The sequence below is a fragment of the Mesoplodon densirostris genome, chromosome 10, assembly GCF_025265405.1.
Source record: "Mesoplodon densirostris isolate mMesDen1 chromosome 10, mMesDen1 primary haplotype, whole genome shotgun sequence".
Classification (NCBI taxonomy): domain Eukaryota; kingdom Metazoa; phylum Chordata; class Mammalia; order Artiodactyla; family Ziphiidae; genus Mesoplodon; species Mesoplodon densirostris.
Window position 1 is genome coordinate 72,575,534 of NC_082670.1, and position 22,806 is coordinate 72,598,339.

The window sequence follows — 22,806 nt, forward strand, 5'->3', positions numbered from 1 at the left end:
GCTTTCATTAGTATAGTTATATCTATATGCTCTCATAGTATAAGTATTAGAAAAGGGCACTGCCCACAGAAAATCTTAGTATCTCTAGCCTTTTTCAGCTGATTCTGGGGGAGAACTAAATCTTAAATGCCTTAAAACATCCATCGTATATAATTAATTAACTTCAAGTTATCTTCTATGTTCTGTGGTTCAGATGAGGAAACCCAGAAGAAAAAGATACAATAGAAAATAGAACAGAATATGGAACATTCAAAAGACATGTAAAATTCAAAGAATTTGATAGAGAGAGATTCACGGTCTTTATAGAGTGGTGCACCTAAAAGAATGCAGGAACAGAAATATGTCTTTTATTCACTGCTGTGTCCCTAAGTTCATCATGAGCCTAGCATAGAGTAGGTGCTAATATTTATTGAATTATTGGAATGAATGAATGAGTGATTAGTGACAAGTGGTGAGAGAAGACTATTTTTGTGAAGACTATTTACCTAAGCAGTTGGTAAGACCATTTTAAAAACTCAGCTCTGTACTACATCTGTATGTAGATGTATATGTAGTTGTATGCCTCCTGCTTGTTTAGGAGTCTTTTTTCAGACACAATTCTCTTTAATTGCAATCCTTGTACATTAAGTCATATTTTAGCTAACGAGGTAACACATAATGATAACAGCAGAAGCAGTTCACAATGCCTGGCAGTGTACTGAGTGCTTTACATGGATTAATGCTTACAGTAGCCTGTGACAGTAGAGAAGACAGTATTGCTTGGGAGAGCCAAGATACAAACTAGGCAATCTGACATCAGAGCCCATGCTCCTAACTACTCTGATGCACTGCCTTCCTTTGCTGTGACCATAAAGAGACTAAGTTGACCATTCCCTGCACTTACTGTTCACTGTTCTTAGAATATGCCATAGGAAGAAATAGCCAGGAACCTCTTTTACAGAGTGAAATTTTAGTGAACATGTGTTGTTTCTCACTGTGCAGCACCTCTGCCTTCTTCCAATGAGGACAGTCCTTCGATTTAGCTTTTGGAAACTACTCTTCCTCCATTGAAGATGATCTTAGTAGAAGGAAATCAGTCTTCGGTTTTATTAGATCACCTGTTAATCATTTTCTTATTTCCTAAGGTAACGAAATCAAGAAACTAAAAGGTACTGTGTTCTAACAACTTCTAGGAGAGGGAAAACACTTTGCTCTTGGGAGAATTAGCATGAGGAATATGAACATTTGCTTGACTCAAAACTGCTCTATTTCCTATATCCAGTACCATTGGTGGTACATGATAGATCCTCAGAGAGTGTCTTTGGGGTGAGTGGATGGGTATATGGGTGGGTAATTGAATGGACAAGCAAGCTAAGCATGGCATAGTGCCAAGGTAGAGTTTGCATAGATGCCATTCTCCAGACAAGCCACATCATTGCGTGTAGTGCACTACTACAGAGCATATACTCTCAACCCTGGCTTTACTGACTTAGATCCATCTGGATTTTTTCTTAAGCTGTTGTGCTGAAAACATCTATTTTGATTGGATTATTTGTACAGTCTTCTTTTTGTTAATTAATTGTAATATTTAGACTACCTCATATATGTTGTGACCATCAGTGGTTAAAGAATATGTATGAAATTTTATCTCTTCATTTTTGTATTTAAAGAATTTTCAACAGCATGACTACAGAAAATTTGTAAAATATCTTAAATAAATTGTTTAATTTCATTTTCCTTGTACAAATACTAATACCATTTTTGTGATCTTTCCACTGTTTTTCCACATGCATGTAAAAGTATTCTGAATATTTGAGATCAAAACTGCAAAATTATCTTTCAGATGTAAATTGCTTTTTAAGATGAGAGAGGTGGAAAGGATGTGCTTCAACTATATCTTGCTATAAGTATTAGAAGCCAGAGGCCTGAAATTATTTCAGGGAAATTAAGAATAATTAATAAGAGGTGATTGAATGGAGTACTTCTTTGATGTATGAAGACAGGAAATAAAATCTCTTACAGATTTAAGTGCATTAACATCAGTAGTCAGATTTGATGGCATGGTTTTACCATTAAACTGTGAACTATTATAGTTGAGGACAACAGTGTATTACTGATCTTCTCATCATGCAGAACTACGAGGGTTTTTTTTTTTCTGCATTTAATACCAAAAAATTATTTCCTCTTTAAAAACTCATATTTCTCTATTATAGAATAATACAAGTTATAGTAATAGGTAATAGAAAAATATGGGGTTTTATCCTTTAATAGAAAAATAGGTTTCTCCTTTTTGTTGCCTGCTAAGAAGTACACATCTAAATTTTAATTCTTTATCATAGTAATCATATTAGTCTGTGTGATTAGTGTGTTCGCTTATAGCTTCTTCGTGTAGGTTTGATTCCCCATTTTAATTTTATCAGTCTTATTACCATTTAACCTCTTCATATCTTTTCCTATAAAATAGGGTTAAATTGTAAATAAAATAATTCTGCATTTTGGATGTATACGTGGCTTATTTTAAATAAATGAGAGTTTTATGCACAGAAAGAGCCTAGAGAATTAGTTTTGCTAGCATATTCTAAATGTAGTTCATAATCTAAGTGAAGAAAAAAATATATACACTTCTCCTCCCATCATCTATGGCATACTTTTGCCAGGTGCAATAATTCATAACACTCGTTTTAGAGTTGGGTGGTCACAGAACAGCTCTGAAACCCTGATGAGAGTTATAGGCTCTCTCCTCAGAGAAAATGCATATATGAACACATGCACATACTTTCATACGTAGTTACAGGGGTCCACAACCCCTAATTCCACTGACTCCAGATTTAGAGCTGTTGTTCTAGAGAGTGAGAAAGGGAGTAACATGTATTGAATATCAATTATGTACCATATTTGAACCCAAGAGTTGTACCTGTCCAGAGTTACTTCCACTGTCTCATACTGCCTCCCAATCAACTATTAATCATTATCACTTATTCCTTCATGCCCAAGTTATACCAGATCTTTTAAGTATTGTTTTCTTTATTAATCGTGCTCCCTGGTTAAACTTCCATCTAAAGTGTCTTAAGGTATTGGCTAATGTGTGGTGAGGTCTTTACTATAACCCAGTGTCAGTATTAATTAAATTGAAAATGAGATAAAACTCAACCAAAGCATATGTTTCTTTGAGTTTAATACCTTTAGGAGGTGATTTTTTCTTTTTTTTTTTTTTTTTGGCTGTGCCTTGCAGGATCTTAGTTTCCCAGCCAGGGATTGAACCCATGCCCATGGCAGTAAAAGTGCAGAATCCTAACCAGTGGACCTCCTGGAATTCCCAGGAAGTGATTTTTATGTGTTTGACTTTGAATTACAAATCTACTTGGACACTGAATAATTTTTTTTATCCTAATGAAAGTAATGCATGGCTGAGCCTGTGCATACTTGCAGGATGGGGGAAATCGAAAAATAAACACAACTTATTAATGATCTAAGAAAATCCATCCTTAGTGAACTCAAGCAATCTGTTATAAATGTGATACTGAATGAATCATTTTTACCATCACAGGGGGAACTGCTTGATGAAGAAAATTGTCACAGTCTTAAAATTCCTAGCCTCATTTATTTACCTGAAGGTGAACACAGTTAGGTTACTGGATAAAGGCATGTCCCTGCGGAGGCAGTGTCTGAACTTCTGTCCATAAGGTCATGGTTGGCATGGGCTCCCAGGCACATAAAGAGAGATGAGTAATTTGAGGATATGGCATGCTGAATGTGGTCTTTCTCTTTACTAGGCATTTGGGCCTGGACCTGGTGCCTCGAAAGGACTTTGAAGTAGTGGATGCAGACCAGATTAGTGTCTCAGATCTCTATAAAATGGTAAGAAATATTACACAGTGTAGCTTGCTCCTGCACACTTAATTTTTTCTCTCTTACTATCCCTAATTACATTATGAAACACTATTGCTAAAATCATTCCTTTGTCTTTGTTTCAATGTATTTAAGGGCTCTTCCTATCTGGACAGTACCTATCACACTTGCTCTGTAAATGGAATTATTATGTAGGGCTGTTGGGCCTACTGTAATGTCTAGCGGTCATTTCTCAGTTGGTTTTGCTGGTGAACAGAGCTCCGTCAGCCTGCAGCAGTTACTAAAATTTTGTTTCTCTCCACCTCTTAAGAAGAGAAGGTAGTTGAAGCTGAAAAGAGCCAGTTATTAATTAATGTAATGATTAACTCTGGAAATGATGTACCAGCATTTCTTTCTTAAAACTTTTTTTTATTGAACTATAGTTGATTTACAATGTTGTGTAAGTTTCTGGTGTATAGCAAAGTGATTCAGTTGTGTGTGTGTGTGTGTGTGTGTGTGTGTGTATTCTTTTTCAGATTCTTTTCCATGAGAGTTTATTACAAGATATTGAATATAGTTCCCTGTGTTATACAGTAGGGCCTTGTTGTTTATCAGTGTACCAGTATTTCTAAGATAAATCCTTAACTGTCTGTTGGTTATTATAAAAGTGTATTGAGTTGACTGATAACCAAGATTACATTTTGCAGGCTGAATGAGAAGAAGTAACTAAAAGGTACAGAATTTTTAAGTAAAACAAATAAACATCAGAAACCTTAGGTGACTCTTAAGCTTAGACTAAAGGACTGGGTAAAACCTTACTTTGAGGAGTATATATGCAAGGAGTGTATATTGGTGAGAATTACAAGTTTTAGAAAGAATTACAAATATCTCTTTAAGAAAATGTAATCTTTTTAGGAAACATAGAGGATGCAAAGTATGACCATGCCTGGTCAAGAACCATAGGAACTTTGCCTAAATAATATACAAATAACATATCAATTGCTTCTGTGTATTTGCTTATGTATATTTACAAGTATACAAAAGCATTTGTATTCAGTTGCCTTAACTGTGCTCTGTGTGAAGTGGTATGTGTGAGATATAGAAATTAAAGATGAATGAGACTGGGCTTCCCTGGTGGCACAGTGGTTGGGAGTCCGCCTGCTGATGTAGGGGACACGGGTTTGTGCCCCGGTCCGGGAAGATCCCACGTGCCGCGGAGCGGCTGGGCCCGTGAGCCATGGCCACTGAGCCTGTGCGTCCAGAGCCTGTGCTCCGCAACAGGAGAGGCCACAACAGTGAGAGGCCCTCATATCGCAAAAAAAAAAAAAAAAAAAAAGATGAACGAGACTTACTCCTTCCCTTAAGAATATCACCATCTACGGTGCAGTGGTTAAGAATCTGCCTGCCAATGCAGGGGACAAGGGTTCGAGCCCTGGTCCGGGAAGATCCCACATGCCGCGGAGCAACTAAGCCCATGTGCCACAACTACTGAGCCTGCGCTCTAGAGCCCGTGAGCCACATCTTCTGAGCCTGCGTGCCACAACTACTGAAGCCCGCATGCCTAGAGCCTGTGCTCTGCAACAAGAGAAGCCACCGCAATGAGAAGCCCGCGCACCACAACGAAGAGTAGCCCCCACTCGCCTCAACCAGAGAAAGCCCACACACAGCAACGAAGACCCAACGCAGCCAAAAATAAAAATTAAAAAAAAAAAAGAATATCACCATCTAGGGTATTGGTTCCTAACTCTTTCTAGATTATGGAGGATTGATAAAATTTCTCCCCAGGACGATGCAAGTATGATTTTGCATACAAAACTTTATACTCAATTTTAGGGAATTGATAGTTGCCTCTGAACCCCATGCATGGTCCCCGTGTTTAGAAACTACTCTAGTGGGATCAAATAGACCACAAACAAGAAGGTTTATGAGCTGCATGTCATAATTAAGATATACATTGATGCTGTTAGAGGGAGTAGCTGATTTCCTGGGGCTATGAGAAATCAGTGAAAGCTTCCAGAGGCAAGTAATGCTTAAGGTGAGTCTTGAGAGATGCGCAGGGCTTCATCAGGAAGACAAGCCATAAGGAAAGACATTCCAAAATGGCACAGAGCATAGGGAAGTAGTAATTCCAGGAAACTATAAGATATTTGGTAACTTTGGCATGTAAGTGTATGTTAGCAATTGGGAGATAAGGCCAAGAAGGAGGCAAGAGCCAGATCACAAAGAGCTTTGTAAGCCCCAAATTAGTAGAACTGCTAGTCTGATAGAACCATGGAGTGACATGATTGGATGTGGGTTTTAAATGCTGAGAGAGTATAAAATGCAGAAGACTGGAATCAGGGAGGAAAGAGACCACAGAAGTGATTCAGGCAAGAAATAATGGCTAGGCAGCAATAGGAATGGAGAAAAAAATGCAATAGAGAATGTAGATGTTAATAAGTAAAAATGATGAATTTTGATGATCAATTAGATGTGGAAAGTGAAGGAAGAATGACAGTTTGAAGCTAAGAACTCCCCTCAGAATGGTGGCTTGGAGGATGATATTTTTGGTAAGGATTTTGCATTTTATTCTAAGTGTGACAGAAGGCCTGTGAAGGTATTTGAGCAGGGGAACTACATGATTTGGCTCACATTTTAAAAGGATTCCTCCAGCTGATGTGTGCAGAAGGACTGGAGTAGAGCAAGAATGGAAACAGGGAGCGGTCATTCAAACAAAAGATTTTGATTTCAGTGTCTTGAGCTAGATAGGGTTGGAACAGTGGAAGTGGTAAGTTGTTGGATTCTGAATATGTGTTGAAGGATAGATCCAGTCAGAGTTGTTGATAGATTGAATAGGTGTGCATGTGTACAAAAAAGAGAAAGGTCAGAGAAGAATGACTCCTGTGTTTTGACCTGCCCAACTTTGACCTGGGTGGAAATGGAATAGGAAACATTGTGGGAGAAGTTTTGAGAGTAGAGCAGTGGGGATCAATATTTCTAGTTTTTCCTTTCAAGGTTTAAATGTCTTCTAGACCTCCAGACTGAGATATTGAAAGTCTGGAGTTCAGAAGTGAAGTTAAGATATAATAATTTTGGAGTCATCAGAGTATATATGGTATTAAAAGCTGTTGGATAAGATGGCCACTGCTTCCCACAAACCTCCATACAGTGAAACCCAGTGGTAAGCAGGTCCTACACAGCAATTCCAGACAGCCAAGCATCAACAGCCATTGGAAGAAACCTCCCACATGAAAGTTAAAGACCAAAAGAAATACTTATGAAAGAAACTTGGAAAAAACAGACAACTCAGTGGAAGAAAATGGTGATTGCTGTCTGCAAAGAGAAATGAGACAGCCAGGAAGCAGTGTGGAGCAATTTAAGAAGCAACCAAGGAGCTCTAGAAAATTACAAATGAGATAACTGGAATAAACTTGGTATAAATACTGAGACATCAAGACATGGCTAGGAACAAGGAAGTAGGGCAGACAGAGGCTGCCAGTATCAGTCATGCATTGGGAGCAACCATGGCTCACAGTGGCCTGCTCTGCCTAGGATCCCAGCAGCCTTTGCTGCTGTGGACCTCAACAACCCTTGTGGACACTGCAGAACCCCTCAGCTTTTATTACTGGGGACCTCATAATGGACCCCAGCAGACTGCTCCACAGAGGACCCCAGCATATTTCACCACTGAAGAAACCAGTAGCCACCACAGAACCCCTGCAGATTTTGCCATTAAGGTTTTCACCCCACAAGTATCTGCATTCACAGATGCCAGCCACCTGAATCCCCCAGCTTCCTCCGCATCTCTTGACAGAGCACGAGTTACGTAGCAGCCCTGGCCTCTGTGGTTGTGTGCATGTAAGACACCAGTCTAGACCCCTACAGCTGACCCCCACTGCTTTGTGTGTGCTCATGTCTAGCCTCTGCAGCTGTGTACCTGCACGCCACCAGCCTGACTCCCAACACAGGCCTCCACTGCCATGCGTACAACCACGGCAAGCCCCTGTAGCCACAGGAGTGTATCCCAACATCCAAGGCCCCCACAGCTGCTTGTGGCCCATATCCAACCTTGACTTGTCACTGGCCTGCAACCCTAGGCTCACCTAAAGGTAGCCCCTGCAACTGTGTACCTGCACACTGCCAGCGCAACTCCCATCCCTGCCTCCACTGCCATGCATGTGCTCATGGCTAGCCTCTACAACCTCATGAATATGTGCCAACAGCTAGGGTCCCTGCAGTTGCTTGTCAATCAGTTGGCACCAGCCCTTTCTGCTAGTCCCAGCCCTTGCTATTATCTGTGTGTCTGCAGCTTCCCCCTCCCACTATGCAGGCACCTGAAGCTGGACCCTGAAGCCATGTGTGTACACACTTCTGACTCTGCCCACCACTACTGCCTGCCCTGGTCCCTAGCCACTGGACCTGGAAGAGCCACTGAGGACCCCAACATCCCTTGCAGCCACTGTAGACCCTCCACAGCTTTCCCTAAGGATCACAGAATTGTTGATATTGTGGACCTATGTGGCCTCAGCCAATGAGACCTGCACCCTGAGCCCAGAGCTACGATATGCCCTAACCTGGGCACCCTGCACCATTAGACCCAGAGTCATAGCATACTCTAGCATCCTCACATCCATAGGTGAAGGTCTTTCCTTACCAAAGTCAGTCCATAAAGTCTTGAAGAGATAACGGCTCTTCAAATATGCAGACAACTATGAAAGGCTACAGGGATCACAAAAAATCAGGGAAACATGACACCACCAAAGAACACAGTAAATTTTCAGTAACTGACCCTAAAGAAATGGAGATATACAAAATTGCCTGACAGAGAATTCAAAGTAGTTATTTTAAAGATGCTCAGAGAGCTACAAGAGAACACCCGTAAACAGTTGAACAAAATCAGGTAAATAATACAAGACCAAAATGAGAAGTTCAACAAAAAGATAGAAGACATAAAAGAGAACCAAACCAATTTTGGAGCTGAAGAATACAGTGACTGAACTGAAGAATTCAGTGGAGAGCTTCAATATTAGACTGGACCAAGCAGAAGAAAGAATTAGTGAACTTTGGGACTTCCCTGGTGGTGCAGTGGTTAAGAATCTGCCTACCAACGCAGGGGACAGGGGTGTGAGCCCTGGTCTGGGAAGTTCCCACATACTGCAGAGCAACTAAGCCTGTGTGCCACAACTGCTGAGCCTGTGCTCTAGAGCCCATGAGCCACAACTACTGAGACTGTGTGCGACAACTACTGAAGCCCACGTGCCTAGAGCCCATGCTCCACAACAGGAGAAGCCACCACAGTGAGAAGCCCGTGTACCACAATGAAGAGCAGCCCCCGCTTGCCACAACTAGAGAAAGCCCGTGTGCAGCAACCAAGGCCCAATGCAGCCAAAAAAGATTTAAAAAACCCAAAAAACAAAGAGTCCCTGGAATTCCCTGGCAGTCCAGTGGAGCCAAAAAAAAAAAAAAAAAAGAGAGAGAGAGAGAATTAGTGAACTTAGAGACAGATATATCAGAATTTTCCAGTCAAAGGAGAAAAAAGTAAAAAGAATAAAGAAACCCTATGATATTTACAGCTTACCATTAAGAGAATGAATCTATACATTATTAGAGAACCAGGAAGAGAAGAGAGCAGAAAGGGGCAGAAAGCTTACTTAAAGTAATGCCTGAGAACTTGCCAAATCTGGGGAGAGAGATTTGAACATCAAGTTCATGAAGCTCATAGGTTCCCAAACAATTTGAACCCACAGAGATCTTCTCCACGACATTACAATAAAACTATCAAAAATCAAAGACAGAGAAAAATACCATATGATATCACTTATATGTGGAATCTAAAAAAATGATACAAGTTAACTTATTTACAAAACAGAAATAGACTGACAGACATAGAAAACAAACTTATGGTTACAAAAGGGGAAAGGGGGGGAGACAAATTAGAAGTTTGGGATTAACAGATACACACTACTATATATAAAAACAAACAAGCAGCAAGGAGACCCAATGCTGCTGAAAATAAAATAAATTAATTAAAAAAACATGAAGATATAAAACACTTAAGTATATAGTCAAATTCAGATAAGTATATAGTCAAATTCAGAATAGTCCAATACTATAATACTATTACTCTAGAATAAAGGTGAAAAGACAGAAAAATTAAAGATAACTATAACTACAATAATTTGTTAATGGATACACAGTATAAAAAGATGGTGGCGCAGTGGTTGAGAGTCCGCCTGCCGATGCAGGGGACACGGGTTCATGCCCCGGTCCGGGAAGATCCCACATGCTGCGGAGCGGCTGGGCCCGTGAGCCATGGCCGCTGAGCCTGTGCTCCACAACAGGGGAGGCCACAGCGGTGAGAGGCCTGCGTACCGCAAAAAAAAAAAAAAAAAAAAAAGATGTAAACTGTGATATCAAAAACATAAAGTGGTGGGAAGTGAGTAAAAGGGTAGAGATTTTGTATGGGATTGAAGTTAAGTTGTAATAGCTTTATCTATAAGATGTTTTATGTAAGTCTCACGTAACCAGAAAGCAAAAACCTACAGTAGATACATACAAGATAAAGAGAAGTGAATCAAAGCACACTACTATGGAAAATCATCAGTTCACAAAGAAAGATAGCAAGAGAAGAGGAAAGGAACTACAAAACGATCTAGAAAACAATTTTTAAAATAGCAATAGAAATTTCTTACCTATCTATAATTACTTACTTAAATGTAAATGGATTAAATTCTCAATCAAAAGACATAGAGCAGCCAAATGGATTTTAAAAAGACAACCAAGAATATTCTGTTTATTAACAGACTCACTTTAGTGTTGAGAACATGCATAGACTGAAAGCAAGAAACAAAAAGGTAATCCATCCAAATGGCAACCAAAAGATGGCAGCAGTAGCTATTTTTATATCAGACAAAATAGGCTATTTTTTTTTAAATAAATTTATTTATTTATTTTTGGCTGTGTTGGGTCTTCATTGCTGTGCGCGGGCTTCCTCTAGTTGGGGTGAGTGGGGGCTACACTTCGTTGTGGTGCATGGGCTTCTCATTGTGGTGGCTTCTCTTTGTTGTGGAGCATAGGCTCTAGGCATGTGGGCTTCAGTAGTTGTGGCACGTGGGCTCAGGAGTTGTGGCTCACAGGCTATAGAGGGCAGGCTCAGTAGTTGTGGCACACGGGCTTAGTTGCTCTGTGGCATGTGGGATCTTCCCGGACCAGGGCTCAAACCCGTGTCTCCTGCATTGGCAGACGGATTCTTAACCCCTGCACCACAAAGGAAGTCCCAAAATAGGCTTTAATTAAAAAACTGTAACAAGAAACAAAGAGGGTGATTATATAATGATAGAGGGGTCATTCATCAAGAGCATATAACAACTGTAAATATATATGCACCCAACTTCAGAGCACCTGAATCTATAGAGCAAATATTAACAGAATTGAAGTGAGAAATAGACAAGAATACAACAATATTAGATTCTTTAGTACCCCACTTTCAACAAGTGATAGATCATTCAGACAGGAAATCAATGAGGACATGTTGGACTTGAACTACACTTAGTACCAAATGGACCTAACAGTCATATTTGGAATATTAAGAATATTCTGTCCAATAACAGCAGGATACACATTCTTCTCAAGTGCACACGGAACAGTCTCCAGGATTGATCACATGTTAGGCCACAAAATAAGTCTTAACAAATATAAGAAGATAGAAATCATATGAAATATCTTTTCTGACTACAGTGATTTGAAACTAGAATTCAATAACAGGAAGAAAACTGGAAAATCCACAAATATGTTTCAGTTAAGCAACACAATCCTGAACAACCAATGAGTCAAAGAAGAAATCAAAAGGGAAATAAATATGTCCTGAGACAAGCAAAAATGGAAACACAACATGCTAAAACTTAGGGATGCAGTGGAAGCAATTCTAAGAGGAAAGTTTATAGTGATAAATGCCTCCGTTAAGAAATAAAGATCTCAAATAACTGAACTTTATACTTCATAGAACTAGGAAAAGAACAAACTATTCCCAAAGTCAGCAGAAGGAAGGAGGTAACAAAGATCAGGACAAAAGTAAATGAATAAAGAATAGAAAAACAATAGAAAAGATCAATGAAGCTAAGAGTTGGTTGTTTTTTTTTTTTTTTTGAAAAGACTAGTTGGCAAATCTTTAGCTAGATTTAGCAAGAAAAAAGAGAACTCAAGTAAATAAAATTATAAATGAAAGAAGAGACAGCTGATAAACAGAAATACAAATGATCATAAGAGACTGCTATGAACAATTATATGCCAACAAATTGGACACCCTAAATAGAAACATATAGCCTACCAAGACTAAATTATGAAGAAATAGGAAAACTGAACAGACCCATAATGAGTAAGGAGATTGAATCAGTAATCAAAAACTTCCTAACAAAGAAAAGCCCAGGACCAGATGGCTTCATGGGTGAATTTTATCAAACATTTAAGAAGAATGAATGCCAATCCTTCTGAAACTCTTCCAAAGAAATTGAATAGGAGGAAACACTCTTCAAACTTATTTTACAAGGCCATCATTACCCTGATACCAAAACCAGATAAGGACACTCCAAGAAAAGAAGGCCAATATCCCAGATGAATGTAGATACAAAAATTCTCAACAAAATGCTAGCAAACCAAATTCAACAGCACATTAACAGCACATGATCAAGTGGGATTTATTTCAGGAACGCAGGAATGGTTCAGCATCTGCAAATCAATCAATGTAATGTGCCACATTAACAAAATAAAGGATAAAAATTGTATGATCAAAACCTATAATGGAAAAGAATCTGTAAAACATATATATATGTATATATATATAAACTGACTCACTTTTCTTTTTTTTTTTTTTTTTTTTACTGTATTAAAATACTGAGTTTATTTCACATGTATATTTTTGTCTCCCCACCATTTCCATTTGTCTGACCACCACTACTACTATGTCCTATCATAACATTCCATACATACTTAAAACCAAGCAAAGGGTGGAGTTCCATCTTTAAAAACTAAACAGGCATTTTGGACAACACATTCTTGGCAATGGAACCTGGACAACATTTAACAGACACGGTAGGGAAAGTTCTCACTCTGCATTATAAAAAGGACAGCCAGATATCAACTGTTACAGAAATGAAATAAGACGGAAAATTTTAACAAACTGTTTAAACTATTTTCTTAAAGAGACTTCCTCCACTGCCAGAGATCTTGAATAGCCTCCTGGTCAGTCATCCGGAAACAATTCTTCACATAATTGATGAATTTGGCTTCCACTTTGGGAAGGGAACCACCTTTTTCTATACTTGCTTGCATTTTTGCTTTAATGTCTTCTACAGAGCTAGGTCCTTTTGGTGTTTTAGGAGTTTTTTCCAGTTTTTTGAAGGATTCTTGACCTTTTGATCTTGGTGTTGATGGTTTTGAGTCTTTTCCATTCTGGTTTGATTTTTGTGCATTTTTGGCTGGAGTATCTCGTACAGATTTCTTTACTGGAGCTTTTTCTTCAGCTTCCTCATCATCAAAGTCATCATCATCATCATCTTCATCATCATCGTCATCGTCATCATCATCATCTTCATCTCCATCAGCAGCAAGTTTTACTTTTTTCTGTGGAACCTTGCTACCACTTCCAGGGGCAGAACGCTTTCCAGATATACTTAGGAGTTTCACGTCCTCCTCCTCTTCATCTTCTGACTCTGCATCTTCCTCCACAGCTACTAAGTGCTGTCCACTAATATGCACAGGCCCTGAACCACACTTCAACCGTAAGACCACAGGTGGTGTTATTTCAAAGCCCCCAAGGGAAACCGTTGGCTGCACAGACATTTTCAAAGTTGCCAGTGTTACTTTGATTGGACTGCCTTCATAATTCATGGCCTCTGCTTCGACAATGTGCAATTCATCCTTTGCGCCAGCCCCTAAACTGACCGTTCTTAAAGATAACTGGTGCTCATTTTCATCATTATCCACCTTAAAGTGATAATCTTTGTCGGCCTTTAGTTCACAACCGAAAAGATAGTTCTGGGGCCTCAGGGAGCTCATGTCCATGTCCATCGAATCTTCCATGGGTTGGTGGCACGCACTTCGGTGGGAGAGAAAGTGGACGGAGATAAAAGACTACCGTTCGAAAGAACAGTCACGCAGGACGGAATCAGACCAGGGCTGACTCACTTTTCTATATGCCTGAAACTAACACAACATTGTGAATCAACTGTAGTTCAATTAAAAAATCATAAGATCATCTCAATAGATGCAGAAAGAGCAATTGACAAAATTTCAACATCCTTTATGATAAAAACTCTCAAAAAAGTGGGCATAGAAGAAGCACACCTCAATATAATGAAGCCATATATGAGAAGCCCACAGCTAACATCATACTCAGCAATGAAAGGTTGAAAGCTTTTTCTCCAAGATCAAGAACAAGACAAGGGTGCCCACTCTCACCATTCCTATTCAACATAGTACTGGAGGGACTTCCCTGGTGGCGCAGTGGTTAAGAATCCACCTGCCAATGGGTTCGATACCTGGTCCGGGAAGGTCCCATGTGCTGCGGAGCAACTAAGCCCATGCGCCACAACTACCGAGCCTGCACTCTAGAGCCCGCGAGCCACAGATACTCAGCCTGTGTGCCACAACTACTGAAGCCCACGCACCCTAGAGCCCATGCGCTGCAACTACTGAGCCCATGCGCCACAACTACTGAAGCCTGTGTGCCCTAGGGCCTGTGTGCTGCAACTACTGAGCCCACGTGCTGCAACTACTAAAGTCCACGTGCCTAGAGCCCATGCTCCGCAACAAGAGAAGCCACCACAATGAGAAGCCCGTGCACCGCAATGAAGAATAGACCCCGCTCACCACAACTGGAGAAAGCCCGCACACAGCAACAAAGACCCAATGCAGCCAGAAAAACCAACACCAACAACAAAAAACAAAAAAAAAACCCATAGTACTGGAAGCCCTAGCCATAACAATAGAGCAGTTAGGCAAGAAGAAGAAAGAAAAGGCATCCAAATGGGAAAGAAAGAAAGAAACTGTCACTACTTGCAGATGACATGATCTTATACATAGAAAATTTTGAAGACTCCACCAAAAAACTGTTAGAATAAAAAAAGTCAATAAATTTTCAGGATACAAAATCAGCATACATAAATCAATTATAAAAATCAGAATACCCTATGAACTATATGAAAAAAAATAAAGCAAACAATCCTATTTACAAAAGCATCAAAAACAGTAAAATACTTAGAAATAACTTTTCACTAAGTAAGTGAAAGATCTATATACTGAAAACTATAAGATATTGATGAAATTAAAGAAGACAAAAATAAATGGAAAGATATCCCATGCTCAAGAATTAGAAGAGTTAATATTGTTAAAATATCCACCCTACCCAAAGCCATCTATAGATTCAATGCAATCCCTATAAAAATACCAGTGGTGTTTTCCACAGAAATAGAAAAAACAATCCTAAAATTTGTATGGAACCACAATGGACTCTGAATAGCCAAAGCAATCTTGAGAAAAAAAAGCCTGGAAGCATCACACTTCCTGATTTTGAACTATATTATAAATCTATAGTAATTCAAAACAGTGAATGTTGTACTGACGTAAAAACAGACACATAGACCAATGGGACAGAATCAAAATCCCAGTAATAAACCCACACATATACAGTCAAGTAATATTTTAACAAGGGAGCTGGTAATATTCACTGAGGAAAGGATAGTCTCGTCAGTAAATGTTGGGAAAACTGGATATGCAGAAGAACGAAACTGTACCCCTGTTTTATGCCACGCACAAATATTAACTCCAAATGTATTAAGGACTTAAATGTTAGACCTGAAACCGTAAATCTCCTATAAGGAAACATAAGGGAAGAGCTGCTTGATGTTGGTGTTGGCAGTGATCTTTTGGATATGACATCAAGAGCACAAGCAACAAAAGCAAAAATCAGCAAGTGGGACTATATCAAACAGAAAAGTTTCTGTACAGCAAAATATAGTCAACAAAATGAAAATTCAACCTGCAGAATAGGAGAAAATGTCTGCAAACCTTATATATGATAAAGGGTTAATATCCAAAATATGTAAGGAACTCTTAAAACTCAGTAGCAAAAAATCAATTATTCTGAGTTTTTTTTTTTTTTTTTTTTTGCGGTACGCGGGCCTCTCGCTGCTGTGGCCTCTCCCGTTGCGGGGCACAGGCTCCAGACGCGCAGGCTCAGCGGCCATGGCTCACGGGCCCAGCCGCTCCGCGGTACGTGGGATCTTCCCGGACTGGGGCACGAACCCGTATCCCCTGCATCGGCAGGCGGACTCTCAACCACTGCGCCACCGGGGAAGCCCTATTCTGAGTTTTTAAATGAGAGGAAGATGTGATTTTTTTCCAAAGAAGTCATACATACGTGAAAAGGTGTTTGATAATCAGTGATCATCAGGGAAATGCAAATCAAAATCACAATGAGATGCTGCCTCACACCTGTTAGATATTACTTCACACCTATTTGCTTATCATTAAATAAATGCTAGCAAGGATATGGAGAATAGAGAACTCTTATGCACTTTTGGTGGAAATGTACATTTGTACATTCCAAAATGCCAGTTCTGATGCCATTTTCTGGCTACCCATGTGGGGTGCTTTCAGACTAGGTTGAAGATTTCTCCCCCAATTTTTTTTTTTAATTTATTTTTTTGACTGAGTTGGATCTTCTTTGCTGCCTGTAGGCTTTCTCTAGTTGCAGCGAGTGGGGGCTACTCTTCTTTGCGGTGCACAGGCTTCTCAGCGGGGGCTACTCTTCATTGCGGTGCATGGACTTCTCATTGCGGTGGCTTCTCTTGTTGCAGAACATGGGCTCTAGGTGCACGGGCTTCAGTAGTTGCAGCATGCTGGCTCAGTACTTGTGGCTCTCAGGCTCTAGAGCACAGGCTCAGTAGTTGTGGCACACAGGCTTAGTCGCTCCGCAGAATGTGGGATCTTCCCGGACCAGGGATCAAACCCGTGTCCCCTGCATTGCCATGCAGATTCGTAACCACTGCACCAGCAGGGAGGTCCAAGTTCTCCCCAGATTTGATGCCTCTGAAGTCTAGAATGATGTATGTTATTGTCAACCGGGATGATTTACACTGAAATTAGCTGTAAACTCCCATATATAGTTATAATTGAACATTAATGTTTATGATTGGTAGTCATTTTTAAGAGTTAGTCAGTAAATTCACTTGAGAAGAATGCCTTAGTGTAGACCCTAAAAATAAAACAATGGAAAGAGTTGTAGGCCAGTAACCTTCCCAGTGGGATATGGGTCAGTAAACCATAGAAAGCTTGCTATTTTTTTTTTTTGAAAGCCTGATTTTTTTAAAGCTTTTTTTTGTGAACTGTTTTATATATGAAGTTTTCTGTTGTACATAAGCCTTCTATGTGGTGATTTCCCCAGCTGGTGGAGACCTGTTTTAATGATATTTAATATGTATCATGGGAACATATATTCCCATGGATGAACATTAATAGTCAATAATAATTAGCCAGTATAGCTAATAATGCACATGAATATTTAATAATTAACTAATATAGCTAGTGAAATGCATTTAAATTAATATTTAATTGTACTTCAGTTTTATTTAGGGTTAAATGTGTATACTTGTTAAAAGAATGAAACCATTCTACTCAGCAACCAGTCTTATTAGCCATGTGATGTGGAGCAGTTCACCAAATGAGAGCTGTCTCACAACCTGTAGGGGCCAAAAGGAGGCAGGATAGAAACTCTCATTTTCAAGTCTCCTAAGACCAGGGACTTGAAGAATGGTGAACACACCTTTCTTCCTAGCTGGGGTTTACTTCTAAATGTGACTGAGTTTTCTTTAATAACTAATTATAAAACTAGAACAGCAATAATAAGAAAAATACTAATTATAGATAACAATGATCAACCACTTACAATGTGTACCATGCTGGGTTAATCTGCACAAAACCCTATGAGGTTCAGCATGGAATGTTATCCTCACTTTACAGATGAGGAAAGTGTGAGTCAAGATTTAAAATTTTGCACTTAGGTCCCTAACTACTATGTCTTGCTGCTTCCCTTTAAGTTATTTGAACCTTGCATTAACCTTGTGAGGAAGACAACAAAAACTTTTATTTCATTTTTATAGTTGAGGGAAAATGTCCCTTGGAGAGAGTAAACAATTTGTCTGGAGTTTCACAACCCATTTGCATGCAGCTGGGATTGGAATCTGCTTCTTCTAACTTTAGCCAGCACCAAAGGAACAGCATGGAGAGATGTTAGGGAAGGAGCCACTTGTGGTTAAAGGCTATACCTTCTCCAGTGTGGAGAGCCTGAGGAAGCTGTGTCACGCAGTGCAGGATGTGATACATTGTGTGGAGAGGACAGTGGCAAAACAAAAATCCAGTAGCAAGCACCCACCTGTGACTTGGCTGGTACTCTAAGCTAGAAAGGCCTGGTTTTGAATCCAGATTTTGCCACCTTCTTGCTGTGTGGGACCTTCAGCATTTCACTTCCTTACACTAAAACTTAGTTGGCTCTGTCAAATACAAATAACATTTGTCTAACAAGGTTATTAGAATTAAATGAGATCATATATGTAAGATATATATCAGAATGCCTAGCATATAGAAGGTTCCTGATAAAAGTTAGTTTCCTTCCCAATTGATTGAGTTTTTCTTTCTTTCCCTAGCATTTATCTAGCCGGCAGAGCGTACAGCAAAGCACATCTCAGGTAAGCAACTTAACCAGGCCTCCCTCTCTTTTCCCTCAATTCTTTCTTTTACACGATTATAAAATAGGGATGCACCAAGAAATTACTGACTTATTTTTTTTCTTTTTGATAATCTTTTATTTTTATTTATTTATATATTTTTTACCACTGACTTCTTGATTGTGACCTAAGGAGCCCTGACCTCCAAGCGGACTTGGCTACTCTCCACTCCTCTGTGCATATTTACACAAGCACAGTTGAAACAAAGTAGACTGAGAGACTAAAATGATCAGTCTGAGAAAATAAAGATGGTATTTAGAATGGTAACTATTACTATCTAACAGTATAAACCAAATCATCAGGGTCATGACAGCATCTCCAAGAAGTGACTTTAAAAATGGTTCTCTGGAGAATTTAGATGTTTGTGACCTGGTGGAGATTTGGAGTTCACTTATAAGTTGGAATTACTGTTCCCATATCTCCTTCACTCTGTTTACTCTTCCCAGCTGCATATTTGCCTACCTCAAATCAAGCATATTGACGCAACATCTGCTACTAGCAAAGAAAGCACTTTCAATCTCCCTTTCTCTTAAATGATCCTCTTCAGCAGTATGAGGAGAGTTAGTCATTTAGTTTTAATTTTACTTATGATCAATATAATGAATAACTAAAATATTAGCAATCACTGTTTTTTGCCTTCCTCATTAGGTAGATACAATGCGCCCACGACATGGGGAAACCTGCCGGATACCAGTGCCACATCACTTCTTCCTCAGTCTGAAGAGTTTCACCTACAATACCATTGGGGAAGATACTGATGTCTTCTTTTCCTTGTATGATATGAGAGAAGGCAAGCAGATCAGGTAAAAGTTATTAGAAGCTCTGGTGAGGTTGAGACTCTGTATCAGAATGGTGTGTCCTAGATCATAGGCATCTCTGGACTTCAGAGAAGATAGATGCACAGAGGAGGCAAAACAAGATAAAGTAACCTCCTCTTATTTAGCTGAGAGTTTTGCTTCAAATCCCAGTGTACCCTGAAGTCACATATGGCCTCTTATGTCCCTGTGCCTATTTCCACATGGAAACTCAAAACTCAATCTTGGCCATCACCACCTCAGGGAAAGCAAAGGATGCATCTATTCAATGCCAGAGGAAACACGTAGGAGAAACATAGAACAAAGCAAATTCAGCAAAGCGACCCCGCTCTTGAATGCAGGAAGCCCTGGGCTCTGCCTTCCTGCATGTGGGATGGAGAGGGCTCACAAGGAAATAGGCTAATGTTGTCCTGTTTGAGGGCAGCCCCAGCCCTCATTGTCTGCCTAACCCCGTAAAAGGAAGAGCATATTCTGGACAAAAGGGAAAGTTGGCCTGACTCTATCATTCCTCTTTGACTTGGATTGGAGGAGAAACCACAGAAAGGGGCTGACATGCAGTAGACTGTGTGTCTTGACAGAGCAATGAGACCCTTAAGCATGAGCAATAGCAGTAGTGTTTTTCCCCTTGAAAGGTAGGGAGAAATCAAGGAGACATTCTAGGCTTATCTTCCTCTAGATGTCAGCAAGGCTCTAAAAGGGTGAGAAGACTTTTGTAGCCACCTTGGAATTTTAGGGAGCCCTGACTTTTCTCTGTGATTATCTTCTAGGTGGGGCAGAGAGAAAATAAATCTTGGGATACTTTTATGTTGCATGGGAACTTTGTTAAGACTGCTTTATGGGTTGTTGTTGTTGTTTTACTTAAGATTTGAAAATAACTTTTACTTTTCCAATTGCGTGCTACATGTGGGGAGATTTTAAATGGAAGTTATAACAGAGTACAAAAAGAAAGCAGTTAATTTGTATGTTCCACAGTGCCTCTAGTCTTGACTATCCCACCCTGCCCCGCCCCCCGCCGAAATTAAAGCACTGTGCTTCACTTTGGCATAGGAGTAAAATGATATACTCACTGGTGAGAGCATGTGGGTTTTCCTTGTCACCAGTGGCTCCCAGTACGTGCTTCTAGGAAAGCTGTGGTGGTGAAGGCAACTACAGCTGCTGCACATAGGCAAGACTATAGGCCAGGGCTGCATGGATGTAGATTCTGACTGCTCTTGTTTTTCTACTAGACCAGAGGTTTGTAAACTTATTTACATTTGTGTGTGGAAGAGTCCTTTTTCTTCAAGCTAAATTTTAAAAGAAAGTTCAATAAACGAAACAGATAAAATAGAACTACTCTGCTGATGGAAGGGGAAATAACAGGAATCTCACAATGTCCTTGCCCCTACCTAGTAAGTACCCTGTGGAACCTCTGAAAGTACATGGGTTACAGTTTGAAAACCAGAGCACACTGTTTTGTCATCTTTGAGTGCCAGGGACTATGTCTTCTCTCCCATGATTCTAGCATCACACACAGTGCCTGTGCCCAGTACATTCTTTATCGGACTTACTGCACAGAGAAGATGCAAGCCCAGTACAGGCACCCCATTGCTCTGGTTTGTAATTCATGCAGGATCATCAGTCCATGCAGTTGTTTTATCTTTGGACTTATTGTTTATAATTTAGTCTCAAGAAACAATAAAACATTTTAAAAGAAGAAATGTAAAAAAAATTTTTTATAGAGTGCTGGAAATGATTAGGTCATTGAAAATCCTTACATATTAGAGAACTATACAACCTTCACATTCACATAATAAAACTGTAAGATTCTTAGTTGAAAATATACACTTTCTTTAGTTTTAAGAGTGAACTAACAAGTAGAATTTTAGACATAGGTTTAACCAATAAATGTTCTTTCTTCTTTCCATTAGGATTTGTGTAGTGTGTAAGCCCTTAAAAATTTTAGGTCATTGAGCTGGTATTATCAGATAATTATGCTTTCATTATGATTAATTATCAAATTGGTCACATATTACTTTTTTGAAGCAGTTGTCAGAAGTCACAAAAGATTAGGGGGATGTATTACATCAGGTGCACAGAGAATAGATACAGAGCAATCGGTTTAATTGTTTCTTCTCCTCAAGATAACTCCTTGAGTGACTATTTTTCCAGTCAAATATTTGTAGTCTGGCCTCCAATCAAATGGTGCTAGTCTAGTGTTCAGTATTGCCAGGACACACTCAACCTCTGTGCCAAAGAACACATGTGAGCGGGGGAGCAAACTAAGGAGAAGACCAGCTATTCCTCTACTCTAAGTCTTATTGCTGATTCCACAGGCAAACCTAGAAGGGCTAAAGTGAATGACAAATTGCCAACCCACATCATGCATTCTGATATATGTTGACTAATGAGTATTAGATGATCTGCTGGAGGGCAGAAGCAGCAGCTGGCAGGGCCTTGGTAGCTCTATTTTTTTGTTTCATTTCATCATTCCAAACAATCATAAATATTTAGCCTTGAAATCTAAATCTCTAATTAAGACCTCTCCCCTGAGCTTCAGGTCCTCATTTCCTTTTTTCTACCAGACATATGCCCTTAGATGTCCTTCAGACATCCATCAACATTTCTAAACTGCATTCATTTTCTGTCCTCACACATATACTTCCACCTTAAATCAAGTGAAAGGCATTTGCTCAGAGATCCATATCAGAAACTTAGGAGTCCTCTTAGGCTCCTCCCTCTCTATCTCCATCCCTTCTCAGTTAATCACTGTATCTTATTAACTCCTATCTCCTAATGCCAATCAAATCACTACCCTCACTTTATCCTCACTGTCACCCCAGATCCTTCACATTTCTCCCCAAATGTATAGACTCCCTGAATCTGTCTTCCTACCCTGAGTTATCTTCCACACCACCACCATACTTCTCTTTTAAAAATACAAACTGTTCATGTCAGCTCCCACTTAGGCTAAAAGCCCTTGTTACTTAGCATGGCATAAAAGGCCCAGCATGATATAATTCTGCCTGTTTCTCTAACCTTATTTCATGCATCCTATTTTACTCCTGATGCCTTATTTGGCTTTTTCTAAACATGCCTTGCTCTTTCATGCCTCTCTACCTTTGTTGGCTTGGTAAACTCCTGTTCATTCTTTACAACTCAACTTTATGAAACCTTCCTCATTCTATTTATGAGTAGAATCAGCCCTGGGGCTTCATTGTGCACATTATGTCACCCTGTACCTAGCTTTATCCCATTACCAGATACTATACTGTAATTATACACATGCATGTAGATTTCCCCCACTGGAATGGGAGCTTCCTCGTGTGTTTTTTGTACCATTTTCTCCCCAGTGCTAACCACAGGACTTTGGATATTGGAGCATTAAATAAATAGTTATTGAGTGAATGAATGAATAAATTCATCTATCAAATAAATACCAATCAGTC

At 39.6% G+C, this 22,806-nt stretch overlaps 2 protein-coding genes across 8 annotated transcripts in view; one reads left to right on the plus strand and one right to left on the minus strand.

Annotated features, from left to right (window-relative positions):
* The window catches only part of DOCK3 (dedicator of cytokinesis 3), a 422,568-nt gene that overhangs the window by 209,905 nt on the left and 189,857 nt on the right, over nt 1-22,806 (plus strand). For 6 of the 7 annotated variants that reach the window (XM_060109452.1, XM_060109453.1, XM_060109454.1 and 3 more), the window contains 3 exons: nt 3,753-3,837; nt 18,486-18,527; nt 19,215-19,369. In XM_060109452.1, the coding sequence (XP_059965435.1) occupies nt 3,753-3,837; nt 18,486-18,527; nt 19,215-19,369 (282 nt within the window). Of the gene's footprint in view, nt 1-3,752; nt 3,838-18,485; nt 18,528-19,214; nt 19,370-22,806 lie in introns of those variants that run through there. The other variant, XM_060109458.1, reaches the window with a different exon arrangement.
* On the minus strand, nt 12,668-13,953 carry LOC132496880 (nucleophosmin). The gene has a single exon (XM_060109565.1). The coding sequence runs from the start codon at nt 13,861-13,863 to the stop codon at nt 12,979-12,981; it is 885 nt and encodes a 294-aa protein (XP_059965548.1). The 5' UTR covers nt 13,864-13,953; the 3' UTR covers nt 12,668-12,978.